This window comes from Sminthopsis crassicaudata, chromosome 3 (assembly GCF_048593235.1).
Source record: "Sminthopsis crassicaudata isolate SCR6 chromosome 3, ASM4859323v1, whole genome shotgun sequence".
Classification (NCBI taxonomy): Eukaryota; Metazoa; Chordata; class Mammalia; order Dasyuromorphia; family Dasyuridae; genus Sminthopsis; species Sminthopsis crassicaudata.
Genome location: NC_133619.1, coordinates 404,855,642 through 404,872,808, shown reverse-complemented (window position 1 = coordinate 404,872,808; position 17,167 = coordinate 404,855,642). Strand labels below are relative to the sequence as shown.

The 17,167-nt window shown below is 32.7% G+C and overlaps 1 protein-coding gene across 4 annotated transcripts in view; it reads right to left on the bottom strand.

Annotated features, from left to right (window-relative positions):
* The window catches only part of SATB2 (SATB homeobox 2), a 228,995-nt gene that overhangs the window by 198,224 nt on the left and 13,604 nt on the right, over positions 1-17,167 (bottom strand). For 2 of the 4 annotated variants that reach the window (XM_074302769.1, XM_074302770.1), the window contains one exon: positions 15,079-15,306. In XM_074302769.1, coding sequence (XP_074158870.1) covers positions 15,079-15,247 — 169 coding nt within the window. In that variant the 5' untranslated portion in view covers positions 15,248-15,306. The other 2 variants (XM_074302768.1, XM_074302771.1) reach the window with 2 other exon arrangements.

Below are 17,167 nucleotides of genomic sequence, written 5' to 3'. Positions count from 1 at the left end.
TGTTCTCTCTCCTCAGTTCCTACTACTAACTGCCCTGGCTTCCTTTAAGTAAGAAATAAAATCCCACATTGTACAGGAAGTTTTCCCCAACCCAAACCTTCTTAATTTCAGAGTCTTCCCTGTCCTAGTTATCCAGTGTATAGTTTATTTTGTTAACTTAGGCAATGCCTCTAGTATAAAACATCCAAAATTGTGGTAAAGGCTGAATATTACCCAAACACATAAATTCACAGTTATTTCAAAATTAAACCAGAATTACTCAGCCCTAGGACTTTAAGTTACCTATTTTTGATGTTATACCTCAATACTTACTTTTGAGACAGGCACAAAGATTATAAAATGATGCCTTATTGAAAGTATGCTCTTCTTTTGAATATCTCTATTTTTCAATGCCTCCAAGAATGACCCACATCTTATTAAGAGGTCTGAGAAACTAAAAATGGCCCTCAGGAAGTCAGGATGGAAAGAAAGTCATTTCCTAACCTCTAAGGCTAAAATTAGATGTATAAGTAATCCTTGTCCACTGATTCCAACCATAGTCAATCCAATTTCTGAGATTCAGTGATTAAAAATTAGAAGTTAGAAGAACTCAAGTTCAAACCCAGCTTCAAACACTTAACACCTACTAGCTGTGTGACCTTGGGTAAGTCACTTAACCCCAATTGCCTCACAACAAAAAATAAGACCAGAAAAGGATTCAAGTGTAATCTGGAAGATTTAAGATGTGGGCAAGTCAGCCCACGTTGAAAAGAGATATTTCATTAATTTGGACCTAGAAATAAATGGCCAAAGAAAGTCTAGTCACTCCAGAAAGACAAAGTCCTTAATAGTTATTTTTTAAACTAATACTAAGAGTCAAGTCTTAACTACTGTGCCATGTCTGATCCAATCCAAATCATAAATCTCTTCAGCAAAAAAGTATGGAATTGACTTCTAGGCATAGAAAAAAAATGAGATATCTTAAAATCTTTGATGTAGCACAATATTCCAGATAGGTTTCTAATTAGTGTGGATAAAAATAATAATCCCTTTCCTTCTTTAAATTGAGCCTTATAACAATCACATTGAAAGTCAATTAGGTATCCATCCTCACTTCAGGAGTAATGCTTGTTCAACCTGATGCAATGTCATCCTTCCAGTATTAATAAATTTATAAAATTAATAAATTTTTCTTTTCTTTTATAAACTCTACAGTTGTTTTCACACATGTGGAACACTTCTGATGTACACAACACATTGACCCTAATATATTTCTAGAAAATACAAATGGAAGAATAACAGATCACAGACCAATATATCATCACTGTTAGCAAATAAAATTTGACCTATCATCTCTCTAAGGCGTGTCATTCTATTGACACAGGTTGATAAGGCACAATAACTTGTGCTTGTAGAAATCCCAAAGTCAATGACAGTTACACCTGCAACTCCACACTACTCTACTGTACTACACTAATATGAATCTCCTGGATTCAAGTCTAGTAGGTGGCCAGCAGAATAATAGCAGAATGCTGTTTGGAAATCAACATAAAATGTAAATCTTTGACAGCTGTTTAAAAATATCTAGGATTCTTTCCTTCAAGATGTGGAAGGAGACAATATAATTGTTGAATACTATAATCAAAAAGATCTAAAACCTTATCCTTTCATGACAGAATTGCTTCTTGTTCATCTGAAAATTAAATTGGACAGTATGTATTCAAAGAGAAAAAATAAGAAAAGTGACACTAAACAAATGATGAAGTTAATGAAGGTCCTTATGTGTTTTTCCCTCTGTCCATTGTGGGTTATTTGTTTACCACCAATAAATACCACAATTAGAGTAAAAACCCATAACAAGTGCTTTCAGATTAAAGTTAATTTGTTCCAAGTCCAGGTTTCAAGTCTGCCTGGGTATTATTTCAGTTAATTTAAACAATTTCACAAACAGCTTGATTAATTTCAACATTGTGGTATTATGGAAATATCTGCTGTACTTGGGTTTTGTGACAAGGAATTAATAAAAAAAAAATCCAAGTTCTGAGCAAGACAAGGTTTTAAGGCTACCCAGTCTTCTGGTAGGAATATAACATAGCACAAGCATGTTTTCTTCTGGGAGTTAAGCCCACCAAAATTATTAAAAATTGAGATCAAATGCCCAAAGGAAATCACACTGTAGTGAAGAGATTTTTATCAAATAAAAAAGTAGAAAATGACATTTTCACAGCAGCAGTCAACACAAGAGAATGTCTCCTGTAAGAAAAAGCTGATGCCTCTGATTAGATGTATAAACAATTGATAAATTGATACTTAATAGATTTCTAGAGGATTATCACTACAAAATGAGAGCAAGATTCACAAACCTTTATACAAAAGGACCATTAAAAGTCAGTCTTCCAGACATCCTGAACAGATTCTGAGTTTTGCAACAAAAATCAATATATAGAAAGAAAATCCTAAATCAAGCTCTCAAAAGCTCAAATATTTGCAGGGGATATGGATAGAGCAAGAAGAGGAAAAAGGAGGTAAGAGCAAAATTACTGTATAAATATTCTCCACTTCCCTAGGGAATGTTGCATCTCATTTGCATCACTGAGGTATTACTACTGTGACTAGGACTGGTTCAATTAAAAAAAAAAAAAAAAAAAACAACAACTACTGTTTGCAAAAGTAAGGAAGCAGAAATACAAGTATTCCTACAAGAAGAATATGACCAAAATGATCATATTTATATATGCAAATATATCATTAATGTTATTTTCTTAGATTAATAAAAAGAAAAAAGATTAATAAGAAACAGCACCTGGTTTTAAAAAGTATGAAACATTCTTTGTCAAAAAGCCAAACATTTCTCTACACTTCATGATTCTAAAATATCTTTTTCCTTCAGCAGAATTATTTTTCTGGGAATGGAAGAAATATTGTTCTTTAAGAAATAAACAAGCAAATGCACCAGTGGAAAAAAATTAACATCACATAAAATCTCTTAAAATTCTATTTTTATCCTAAATTGACTTGATGGTGTATGATTTTTAACACCACTGATACAAAGAAAGATACTGCTTTTTGTTACTAAATTTAAGACATGTCACCAATACAGGAGACAATGTTTTAGGCTAAGAACAAACAGGAGAGCAAATCCTTATCGCTAAGAGAAAAAATGTACTAAATAAAACAATCTCCCCAACAATGAATATTTCTAAACTGAAACTCTGTAATTATCAAAGAATTATCTTATTTCTTTCAAATTTCTGGCATTCTGTGTTCTTTTAGCCTTTAATATAAATAAATAAATAAATAAATATATATATATATATATATATATATATATATATATATATATGTATGTGTGTATGTATGTATACATATAAACACACAAAACATATAGGCAAATAGAGAGTTCTCACTTTAGTATGTCCATTACAAAATAATGAAATAAAATACCAAAATCCTTTCTAAAAATAATTTTGGAGATATAAAAGATTTATCTTCAGTATGACATGCTTACTATGCTCTAATGTGATCCAAAATGCCTTTTTAATTCACTGTATAGACTCATCCAAAGGGATTCTATATGTAAGATACTCACAGGACACAATTTTAAAATATAAATCCAGTATACAAAATAATAAAATAAAAAAGACAAGTATTCTCCATTTTTGAATAACAAATGTGGCAGTACTATATATGCTAAAGAGCAACTGACAATAAGAAAGTTGGCTTTACTATATCAAAGGAAAAAGAAAAATTGGAACTCACAGAGCCCTTAGTAGGTAATAACTATCAGTTTCTCCCAAACTTAATTTCAAGTTATGTATCAATCTTCAATATAATTATGTTTGACATAATATAAGCTGTTGGCAGTTAACTTGTTTATAATAAATGCTGGGTTTGAGTATATGGACTATATTTCAGCCTTATAAATATCAAACACAAACCTACAACAGTCCCATTATGGGGCTGAGAATCATTTCGCTGTAAATCTTTTTATTGGGGACCTGGGGAATTACTTTGCGGCTTGTTTTTGACTAACTACTTGGAACAGTGTAAAAAGAGTTACATTTATACATCATGTTAATTGGAATTCTATACATTACACAGATTGTATAGTGTCCATCATAAACCTATCTGGCCTGCCCAAAAAATCTCACAGCAGCCAAAAATCTTGGTAAAGTCAAAGCATTTTTTTCCTACAGTTTCTACACTTTTCAAAGTCAGAATTAATGGCAGTCTTTCAATGATTATTATTATTTTTTTAATCTTACTCTTTAGGTCTTTATAAATTGGTTGTAAAAGTGTTTCAGGCTCCAATTTGAAGTCTGAGATTGTGAATAGAGATTTAATTTGAGGGGCGGAGTCAGATGGTAGGAGGCTAAAGGGACATCCATCTGTAGTAATCTCACACTAAACTATTGTTTAGTGATTGATTTATAGTAAAGAAAATCAGGGACAACTTGTTTATCCTTCTAAACTTTTTCTTCTTGGTCTTAAGGCATAAAATCCCAGTGAGATTATAATTCCATTTTTGAGGGGAGGGAAGGGGCCTCTCTTTACCTAAAGAGGAATTTTGGTCTTCTAATGCCCTGTCTGATAAAAAAAAAAGAAAAGAAAGGTAAATCATTTCTTTATATCATTTATACTCTGTAAGTTGGACAAAGCTGACTCCTGTAGTAGCACTATTCACAACTCCATGGACCCTCCCCTAAACTGTCCTTCATTGCTCTCATCTACATAAACAGATGACATAGGGTATTATAGTTCAAAATAATTCCTAATGCACCAATATATTCAGATAGATTAATTTCTTCTGTCCTATTGAATGTCAATATGGAAGCCCACATATAAATCATCTGAATTTGTCCAATGTCCTTCAAATTCCAACAAAGAACTAGAGGAACTGTATATCAGGAGTTTAAGAAAGTCACCAAATTAAATTCTGTCAAATAATTTTAATATGAGTTCCTTAGATTACAAAGTGATAATTATTTATTACTGGGTGGAAAAAATAAATAAGGAATACAAATGATTACTACAGCTACAAAGATAGTGAAAGAAAAAAGTATGTATCTCAGCTATTTTTCTGAGACTAAGGTATGAAACAGATTTTTTTTTTACATCAAAGGTACTAGTTTACAATATGAACTCATGGAAAATTACTGAAATTTTTCCACTTTGGATTAAAATGATATTTTAAGGTAGCTGCAGACCATTAATTTGTTTACTTAGGAGGGCAGTCTCATGTATGTATGAAAAAAGTAACATTTTTTAAAATTATTCAACAAAATATTCCCTCCAGGGTAAAGAAACTATAAGTAAAGTTCCTCCCAAAATTAATATTTATAGTTAAAGTGTGACATGAAAAATAGAATCACTTATGAGACATATTCTTTGCTGTGTTAGTGAGTGGTGCTATGTTATATAAAATTTAAAGTTAAAAAAACCACTCTAACAAAAGTATTTTAATAAAATAATTATTAATCTTCTGGTATTAAAATAGCCATACCACCACACATCAACAAGGAATGACGTGAAGATTGTTGCTATGTTGTATGTTTTAGAGGACGAGATGGGAACTAGGGACCTCATTCTGGAAAGGATATGGAGACATGTTTTAAGCAATCCTGAGATCTCTACTAAGAATTTTCAACTCTTACTTCTTCCTTTACTTCCATCAGTCATTTCATACACTATCCAAGAACAGTCTACTGGACCAAAGAAAGGAAGGGCTCACTGACTAGCAGAAGGGATTTTTAATGTACACCTGTTCGCCAACTGGTCCAAATTTGTACTTCGCCTTTTAACAAAATTGAAAATTATTTAAGGCCATAATGTCTTCACACAACTATAGTGTCTTGAGCCACTTCCTAAGCCCCTAATAGCTCAGAGTTTGTGTGAAGCTAGCCCAAGCTTCTAGTAGCTCAGAGTCTGTGTGAATAAATTAAGAAACTCAAGGTCTAGAGTAGTGGAAAACTGGCTATTGATTTTCCTTCCTCCTTTCTGTTCCATTCCTGTTCCCTAACAAGCTGTTGAAAGGACATCCCTGGGGAGTATCAGCAAGAAGCTCAGAAATGTTAGAGATTATCAACTTAATGGCCCAAATTATTGTTGATCAAACTCAAAGCCTGCTATGTCTCGTGTGACAAGTAGAGTTATCCTGATGTAAAAAGAAAAACTTCAATTTCCCTCCCCTCATCTCTCAACATGTTAAAGAAAAACAAGTGTGTAGGCCTGTTGAGTCAATAAAACCTTTCTACTCTAGTCTTTTCCTTCAATTAGATGAGAATGTAGAGAAGAAGGGTGAAGAAGTACTACATTCATAGCTAGTTACGCTTTTCTTGAGCTACATACAGCCTTTATGTGAAAAAAGCAAAGCTCCTACACTTCAGTGAATATGGGATAAACTTGGAACTTCCTAACTGGCTAAGCTTCCTATTATTACCCCATTATAAAAAGGGGTAAGGGTAGAAATGATAGATGAACACAAGAAAAGGTAAACTGGTCTCCAAAACTGAATGGAAAGACAAAATTAATAACCACTTTTAATGTCTCATTAACAATCAGTCTCACAGATTCTTTAAGTGACCTTCTTCATAAAGAGTCAGGGCTGAATGTACTTTTCCACCAAACCAATTTTAGCTAATAAATGTGATAAAGTAAACTACAAGCACTCCAGTTACTCTGCATCTTCTCTGAGTCTAAAAATTTGTACATTGTGTGACAGGTCCACCTCATTTTTCTTAATGATGTTTTTATTATTCTTTCATTCAATTAAAACAGAAATGGATATTGCATCTTCTGACTGTATAATTGTTATTGTAATCTGTTTTCGATCACTGCTTGGGAAATGGGTCCAAAACAACATAAACTATCCACTGCCTCAGAATACAAGTCATTTTCTTTTACTACGACACTTAAAGAGACATTTATCATGTTGCTCTGATAGCATCTTTGGATTATGACAAAAACAAATTCTTGGTAAGTTGGAATAATGTCATCTAATTTAAGGGATTTTTAAATGAGCACATTTATCTAATAACTATTTAAAATGGTATATTTTGCCCACTGTAATGTTACAAATAGTGCAAACATCATTTAAAGAAAATATTGTTTATTTTAACTAGATATGAAAATAATGTTAATTGTATCTCCTTTAATATTCCTTTTGAGTTTGTGAAATGTTATATTTTTTTCACATTCTGAAAACAATCACATGAAATGCAGACTAACAAAGTTTTGAATACTTAAAAAAACTTAAAAGCAACAAAATGATCACATTTAGTTAAAAATGGTCTAATACATTGCTTCCAAGCAAAAGGAAAAGCCAAAAAAGCAAAAAATTATCTTTTAAAAGAAAGAAAATGTGTGTGTGGTTAATATGATCAAATTAAAATTGTTATAAAAATATTCCTACTAACCACCTCTGTCAGATTTTAAAGCTTTGGATAATGTTTATTCTCAGCAGAATATCTAGGCATTTCCCACCATCTTTCTGAAAGTTCAGTGGAACAAAGGAAGACACTGAAGTAACCAGGCATATTTCAGTGACTGAGTAGCCCTTAGTGGACACTGTGTAATTACTAAGGTATAAAAAGCATTAATTCCACATATATGATACCTTGAAAGTATCTCTTTATTTTACCTCTTAATTTTTATCTTTGAAGTTCTACTTTAAATACCTTATTCCACTTTTCAAAATTATTCAAGATTATATGTAATTGCATCCTATGCTAAAATTTGTTTTAAAAATTGTTAGTTTTACTTCCATTTTAGTAATCACCTGACAGAGCTCTAAAAGACTGCTTCCTTTATTTTATGTCTGATTAGGGTACAACTTTGAAATGCCTGGCAGATAGTAGAAACCTAATGAATACTTGTTGATTGATAGGTTATTAACAGGTATTCAGGTAGTTGGTCTTCATATCCCTATTGTTGCTGCATTTTTTTTTTTGAAAAAATGGATAATTACAACTTTAAATACTTTTACATTTAAGAGTAGACACAAATTTAAAAGGAGAAAACTGTCACTAAAAACTGTTTTATTTCTGCTTTTGAAGATATTCCAGTTATATCATATGAATTGTATGTTAAAGTAAAATAGTGAATAAAGTTCGATCTTTATCAGCTCTAATTATATTTTTTCCCTTCAAAAAATTCTTTACAAAGAGAAAGTCATTGTATGTTCTAGTTTTCACTTATAATTAGTTAAATCACCTTTTCATTACTTTTGTTAAAGTTTAAATATTAATTTTTAAATGAAACAAAATTTGTCATTTAGCACCAAATCATTTTCATTTTGAAAAATTTTTAAAAGGGACAAATGTCTTATGTCAACAAAATTTCATATATGTTCTTTTATTAGAAGTTTATTTTAAATATTTTACATTATTACACATTTTATGCTAAGTAAGAAACACATATTTGCTACTCGGAAAAGAAGCCATTGTGGAAAATAAAAGGGAAATTAGTATGTTTGGAGATTTTTTCCCCCCAAAATTCTTAAAGATCCAATTCTTTGTCTTAACAGTGCTTCATTTACAGCTTTCTGTTTACTTTGGAATGTTCATATCATTTCAGTGATGTGGTCAGATCAGAAACTCATTGTAATGAGTATTCAAAAAGACAATTTTAATACTCAGATCATTTAGAAATTTCAAGTGCCACCGCAACAACAAAAACCTATTTTTCACAAGAAACTGAAGTAGTTGCTACTATTAAGAAAAATCAACCCAAATGCAATCCAATATTTACATTAAAGGGAATTATTTATGATAGAATTTTTAAACCAAAGGGCAAGCTTTCTAACTTATTTTAAGTTAAACTGAAAGGTCTTCTACTTGTAACCATTTTCAGTTATTTCAGAAATGATTTTTCATCCAAAAAGTAAGGAGGATAAGGATAAGGAGTTAAAAAAATATATGGGTCAGGTCCAATATTTCACTGCTGTTCTTATACTCTGGGGGTGGAGATAGGGGATTGGGAAAAAAAAAGAAAAAAAAAAAAAACTTGCTGCCAAAGCTTCTGAAAAGATAACTGGGCTGCTAATTTTCCGTTCACAAAATTTAAATTCTACTTATGCATCTAACACTACTCATGAAATAATATGAAACAGTATTATATCACTGCAAATTGAGACATTTTTATCAAAATAAAGAGTAGCAGTGCCAGCGTTTCATTTGTCATTTACCACTTGTCACTTTTCACTGACAAACTGTTACACATACAACTTTTGTCACACACTCTATCTTCAAATATGTTCCAAAATGCCATTGTATCTCAGTATTCATAGGAAAAATAAAGGAGGAAAAAAATGAATGTTATCATACTCTGGCATATTGATACAAAGATAGGGAGAAAATTCTACTTATTGGTAAAAGATGAAATCAAGTATTTTTTATTGTATTGAGTAACTAAGCACAAACATCCTGCTGATATAAAAAATAAGTTGAATGATTAATACTATATACAAAGTATATCAATAATTATAAGTTCATAGGATCAAAGGTACAAAGGACTACACACCACACACACACACACACACACACACACACACACACACACACACACACACTCCTAAAGTGGGAACTGAGAACCAGAATGATTAAGAGAATTGCCAAAGTTCCCATTGATAGTAAGTAATAGTAAGTAGGATAGGAAAAAATTGATCTCAGGTTATCTAATTCTTGAACAAATGTATTAAACTATGGTTTTATAGATATTTTTGCTTCTGAGTTCATTTTTTTAGTTGCAATTTCAATTAAAATGGAAAGGTATCAGAAGTAAAGTTGCTCCAAGTCAGGGTGGGGCTGGGGGAATTGTTTATAACTTTTCTATTACTACTAAAAGAATGCTATCTTCCACTGAGGATGGCTATACTCTGACATTTCACATTTTTAAAAAATGAGAATAAATTTGTCAATGCAGAGCATAATTTCTGTGCTAAATTCCTCATTGCTTTCCACCTTCTTAGATGTGTACAACAATAACAAAGGTCTAGTAGAATTATTGGAACTTCACTAATATCAATAACATTTAACTCAACTACCCAATAAATAATTGCCAAGAAACCTGCCTTTCTCCTTATTGATGTAAATGGCATGTATCCTCATAAAGGAAAAAAAGAATTAATTAGCACTGAATATAACAACTGTTCTGAGCATACTGCTGTCTATATACTCAATAAAATGGCAGTGGCTATTTTCTGTGAGTATAAAATATTTCTCAAGTGACTGCTAAATATTTTTTTTAGTTTCACTGTGTATGAACTTGAAAACTGAAATATATAATGGTCAGTGGATTTCTCAAGATGAAATTTAAAAGTTCCAAAGATACTTAAAACACCAAATTATGCCTAGGACACTGAATGGGTGGATACCCTATATTCTGTTTAATGTGCATGTTCAATTCCATATATTTTTAAACCAAATATGTCTTTATTTTAATAACAGGCCAAAGACTGAAAACACTTAGGGCAATTTTTCTATCTCAGCAAAAAATATAGAGGATATGCTGGATGACCCCACAGGCTAAGTTGATTCTATTTAAGAGATCTAAAATGAAGCCAGAAAAAGGAAAGGAGGCCTTTTTCAGGGAAAACAAAAGGCCTCTTTTCTCTTTCTAGGAAATAACATTGAATTTTGGCATAAGAAATTAATATTATGTTTATCTTTTTTGTTAAAATTTATTTTGATGAGTTTTTTTCCAAATCTACATTAACAAGAGAATATATTTCTAATTTACTAATTGACATAAACTTCCATACAGTCATTTGATAAAAGAAAACTTCCTAATAATATAGTTATTTTACCTGACCTGATGAATGTGTAACGTCTATTACTTTAATTCTTACTTTATCTACTTATAAGGAAATGTTCCACATGTAGACAATTAAACTAACTGTTGTTGCAAACAACATTCAACTCTAAATGAGATCCTGACGAACAATCTTGATCACATTTGTTTCTCTATTTGAACACATCAGTATGTGTTATAAAACAATTCTTTTTCCCTACAACAAGACAGTTATGTCTTTTAAAGGGCTGCATGGTACCAGAGAAGGATAGCTTTCATCTACTTTGGGGAAACTATCTATAAAAGAGTCATTTGGACAGACAGTCTTTTAACAAAATAGAATTATGTTTTTGAGAAGCACCTTAAATCCTAATTCAAGAATAAAACAAATGTCAGAACACTCCTACCTAATCTAAACATATATAGATATACTTTCCTTGAAAGTTGCACCAAAAAAAGATCATGAATATCTGACATTGAACAAAGTCAAAAAAAGTCAACAAAAAAAAATGTTGAAAACTTATTTTGAACAATTAAATAATCTGGAGTATTCAAGTACTGTGCATACAGTTTTTAAAAATCCAAATGTAAGTCATTTTTCTTTAAACCAATAATTAAAAATTGAAAGACTTCCATTAATAATGGAATTAAAAATATTTTTTTTGCTGATTTCTTCCTAATACTTCATACATTTCTATCCTAATTTACCACAAAGAAGCATTATGTACAGCAAAACATTTTTGCAATATATGCAAATATATGTTAAGGGACCCTTAAACTCTTATTTTCAAAATCTTTAATAATCTTTTCCTTAAAAAAAAAATCAGGTTCATGTTTTAATCAATGAGTTCACAAATATGAATATCCTAACTATTAATTATCCCTTTTTTTCAAAATCCTTATGGAGTGAATTACTAACTGTGAGGGGACGCCAATTCTAGTAAGTGAATGTTACCCAACAGGGATATAAAGCTGTCAACACCACAGTGCTCTTGCTTGCTCTAAACTCTCTCCCAGGCTTCATATGTTTTTTAAAGGGATATTAGCCTTTTTTTTTTCCTGAAGGCCCTCTATAAAACCTGCCAATCATACACATCTGAGCACTTATATTTTATTATATACATGCTTTAAAACAGTCTGCCTAGATAACTGCTGAAATATCCTAGAAAGTGTTGGATGGCTAGACAAAAACAAAAAACAAAACAAACAAACAAACAAAAACTAATGTACTTAGTAGTAGATCCCGATGACATCAGCCACACTGTACACATCAAACTTTTAGAACACCTATAAAAAGGGAAGCTTAAAGATACTGATTATGGATCTATTACCTACACTCATTTACTATAGTAACCATAATAATGCTTCATTTATGTGCATTTAATTTTCATCAAAGTTACTCCAAAAAAAACCTAAACAGATTAAAAATACCAACAAGAATTTTCTATTTGCAATAAAATTTGCATGTATGCTTCTTCATCTCAATCCTTGTCAAAAATTTAACAGCAGAAATCATCATTTCTAATGCAATTACTTTTACTATTTCCCCCTTTCTCTGAATTTTTCAAAAAACTCATTGAAGTTTATTATATATTTCAGTTTTCATAAAATTAAACATCTCACTCTCTTTTTGCACTTTTTGATTATTCCGTCTTCACCATGTGGAAAATAGAAAAGATCATGGAAGAAATATCTATAAAATGTATTTCTGAAGAAATGTAAATTGAAAATACTTCTAGAAGAAAACTAAAGTAAAAGGAGGTAATGTGACAGAAGAATCTCCTTTTATCCTTTAATAATAAAATTCAAGTCATAAAGATTTTTTAATTATTAAGGTGATTATGTAAAAACATTCCAAGTAGAATATTTTAAATTGCATATAAACATTTATCTACTTTTTTTTAAATGAAGGTTTAAATATTGCTTTAAACTGTTTTAAAATATAATTTAATTATGTTGTACTCCAAATAATATATCTGATCAATGTTTGGTAAGGCCGAAAGTATTACTGTAATAGCGTATATGTTGGAACCTCATGAATTTAAACCTACAAAATAGGGACTTTTTTCAAATCCTCCTTAGTATGTACAACTTTGAAAATGTCTATCTCTTTTGAATAAAAGGCAACAATTTAAAATAGCATTTCAGAATACTAGAAATATTTTATGTTATTTTTACTGAGGGATTTATTTTTTTAAAAATCTTAATTGTCATCCTCCCAAATATATAATTTGACTATTTTTATAATTATTGTAGACATTTTAGATTTAAACAAAATAAATTCCTTTTTCTATTTTGTTTTCAGAAACATTGGTAAGTGTAAATTATTAGAAAAGTCTGGGAAAATGAAGAAACACAAAAACATCTTGGTAAAACATATTCAACATCCTTCACTGGACATCAAAACTTCAGTCTAAATCAAAATTGTAATATGCCATATGATAGGGAATAGTATTATATGATTTTTAATCTTTAATCTTAAGCACGAGGGCATTCATGAAAAACTGAATGAAATTCTTCTCCTTTAAATTGGCCAGCTTTAATCTTAACCATTAGTGTAATCATAAAACCCCTATATATTTCTTTTTTTTGAAGTAGAATTATAATTATAAGATAAAATTTATAACTTAAAAATTTTGTCACTATTTTTATAAAGGAAATTTTTAAAAAACTATTAATATTTATAGTATTTCCTTAATCACAAAACATATGGAACATTTCATTCTTTCTCAAAAAGGTTACTTGTTATTTTCCAGGCTTACTGATGCAAAAAATTTTAGATCAAATGAATAATGGGCTATCACTATGTAACAGTGAAGAACTGAGACCTTCTTTCAAACATAGCCTTACTAAAATACTTTAGGAGATTCACAGCCAAGTTATAACCGCCTTCTCTTTGACACTGATCATTAATTTATTACTATTGAAAATAAGAAACCATAAAAATTTCTAGTTTTTTATTGAAGTAAATGTTCAATTTACTAAAATTCTCAGTCTGTGGCTAAATTGCAGAAATTTAGGGAATAAATACCCATGTGGGAGAGCAGAGAGGTAACTGTCTAGAGTACTTCAGTTCTACAGTAATGGGAGTAAAGGGGGAGGGAGGATTGATGGTAAAATAAATGACAAATTCTTTTACACATATTTACAACTTATTTGTTCTTCACTTAAAAAAAAAAAAAAAAGCTGACAGAATTAAATTACCCCCTCAGAAACATACAATCTGGACAAATCAACAACAACAATAAAAAACACCCTGTACTCTTTTGTGATTATGCCTTCTTAAATTCCCTCCCCCATGTCATATAATAATTATTTTTATTAGATTATGGACTAAACAGAAAAGGAGGAATAAAACTATGATTATAGGAAGCTAAAGCACAAAAAGTTTTAAATCAAGAGAATTTAATGTTAAAAAATGAGACAAAGTTATAGAAATAAAAAAAAAACTTTAAAAATACACCATTTCCTCTTAAGATTGTCCTTAACATAAATAGGCCCTGGTGTATTTGACTTTTTTCAGTCTACTTTTTCCATTCAATTGTAAAGAATCTATATTTACAAACAAAATACTACCATAGATTTCCTTCAAATGAAAATTTCAGGAATGAATGAACGTGCTTAATGCCCACAGTCCATTAATTTTAAAGCCTATGATACAATCTATAACTAAATTACAAATTCATTACTTTAAAAGCTTCAATCATTCATTCTCCCCTCCCCCAAGTAACTATTGGCACATGGGAAAAGGTAGCAATAAGAATCCAGAGAACCAAAATGAAATAAAACACACATTTTCTGTGACCCACTTTTTTTAACTTCCAGATTCTTAAAGAAGACTAATAATGAGATTATTCTACCTTTAAGCATTGGCATAGATACAAAATGAGGCTATGGCGTACAGTAGATTGATCATTACTGACCAGAATGTGAAAGCAAACACACCTAAACTTCATCTCCTCTGTAGACCTTTTTAGGCTCTTGAAGAATAAATCGTTAAAAATGCTCTCGAGGAAAAGCTAGAAACAGTTAGCTGGCTGTGACATAAACCTGCCAACACCTCAGCACACAGTGGCAAAGTGCCCAAAAAATGCCACCCTCTGGGTAAACCACTTTCTGTCTTAACTATACAGATGAAGCTGCTACTTGCTGATGAGAGGCAAGTGGGGCATTATTTAACAATCTGGAATCCACTTCCTGTAATCCTACACCAAGAAGGAAAGCTTAATCAACATGAACCCTGACACCCTGATGCCATTATCACTTTGCTGCCAGTCTGTTATGTGAACGTTAATACTATTGGATGGTTACCTCCCACTGACTTGGTCACGGAGCCATTGGGCCTCCCTCTGGCTCCCATGGGACTGCCATTCTGCTCGAGCCTGGCCACCTTCACTGGAGGAGGACCTTTGACATCAGGGCTGCCGCTCCTTCTATCTGGGCTATCCCTTAGACAGGGACTCTCGCTTCTCCGCTCCATGCTACTTTGACTCGGAGACAAAGTTCCCACAGGCAGATCGCAATAAAATGAGCAAGGACCTAAAGGAAGAGGAGCAGGGGGAGGGAAAGAAGGGGGGGAAAAAGAGGGAAAAACTGCTCACACACGTGATAGATGTTCAAGCCAGTTATACATTGCTTTACAAAATAAATACAAACTTCCTCCTCCCGCGTTAGCCAAATAAAGTCCAAGCTGTAGAGTGCATACAGCATACAATTTTGCACTTCTCAGCCAGAAGTGGATCGGAAGCTTGTGCTTTTACCCCCTCAACTAGCCCCGCTCCCCAGGACTTCGCAACTGTACCGCTGGGGCATCGGCAAGCTGCAGGGGGCTCCCAGAAGCGGCCCATTCATTTGAACCTCATTGGCATAAATCATTCCTGGGCGTGACAATCTCACCATGCTCTGGGTGAGGGCGGGAGAAGATCTGAACTTCGGGAAAGACTACACATACACATACAATGAAAGGAAGAGAGGGTGTGCACTCGCATTCGCACATTTATCAAGTAACCCGATTAACCAGATGAAGGATGCACTCAGCGCTGCGTGGTCGTTCTACACGAACGTGAGGGGCACACGGCATCCTTTAACTCCCCTCCTCTTTATCGTTTTCAGAATCATTTTAGAAGGAAGAAAAAACAAAACAAACACCCAAATAACTTTGCAAAGACCTAAATCTATAATAACAGTAATCAGCATTTAAAGTGCTTCTGGGTATTTACCAGAGTAATCTCTATTACAGAGAAGGAGAGACTGCAATTATTATTTTGCAACATTTTTATCTTTGTCAAATCCTGAATTTAAGGGGAGAAGTGATCCACACCACAGCACGAAATCAAAAATCATTTTGATTCATTGATGAAATGTCAGTCTGCATAAAACCCATATTTATAAATTCTTCACAAAGTTTTCTTGAGCTTTTTCACTTCCAACATTCTCCTCACTGAATCTGCAGGTCGCACCAATTATTATTGAGGTAGAGAAGCGTTGGGGAAGGTGAAAAGAGAAAAATACTCTTAATTAAACGGGGTTCACGTTTGCCAGTTGACTTCACTAAGTAGTAAAAACATAACAAACTGCGCAAGAAACATTCGCAGGAGAATTTCACTGGTTGATAAAGCCGCATTGATAAAAGATATTGGAAACCAGGTGAGGGTGGGAAAGAGTAGGAGAAATGAGTGAGGACAGGATCGATTCATTCCCAATTAATTCAGCTGTAAGAAGGAAAAAGGAAGGAGGGGGAGTCAAGAATGAAGCTATATCTGACCCAGCGTGTTTTATCGCAACTCATAAAAGATGGTTATACAGTATGAGTGTCTTATCTTCTGTACTTACTGCTTATAGTCTGTCTGTAACTTGGCTGAGCTGAGCTCTGTCCATGGATCAAAAGTAGAGAATCCAGGGTGGAAAGTTTCTTGTTTCCTTTTTTAACGTTCTTGTTTTCTTCCTTTCTGTTTTCCTTGCCCTTTCCTCTTCCTCCAGTCCTAATGTTTTAAGGTCCTGGGTCAGGATGTCTTCTTCTTGTGAGATGATTGTGATGATGGTGATATTGGTGATGATGATGATGGGGGAAGGAGGAGGAGCAGGAGGAGAAGGAAGAGGTGAAGGAGGAAAGGCTCTACCAAAGGGGCAATAGAGCTCGTGGCGGAGGGGTTGGGGGAGGGAAGAGGGGAGGGAAAAGACGAAGGCGGGGGAGTAGGGGGAAAGCAGGCTTTTTCACACCTTCAGAAAGGAAACCAACACATAGAGAGAAAAAGCAGGGTAAATGAGGAGACCTCGGCGGCCGCTGCTGCTGCTAAAGGGGCTGCTATTCTGGAAAGGAAGAGCAGTAGCAGCAGCAGCTGGAGCCGGTGCTACAATCAAGGAGAAAAGTGAGGGGTGAGGGGGGGAGAAAGAGATCGAG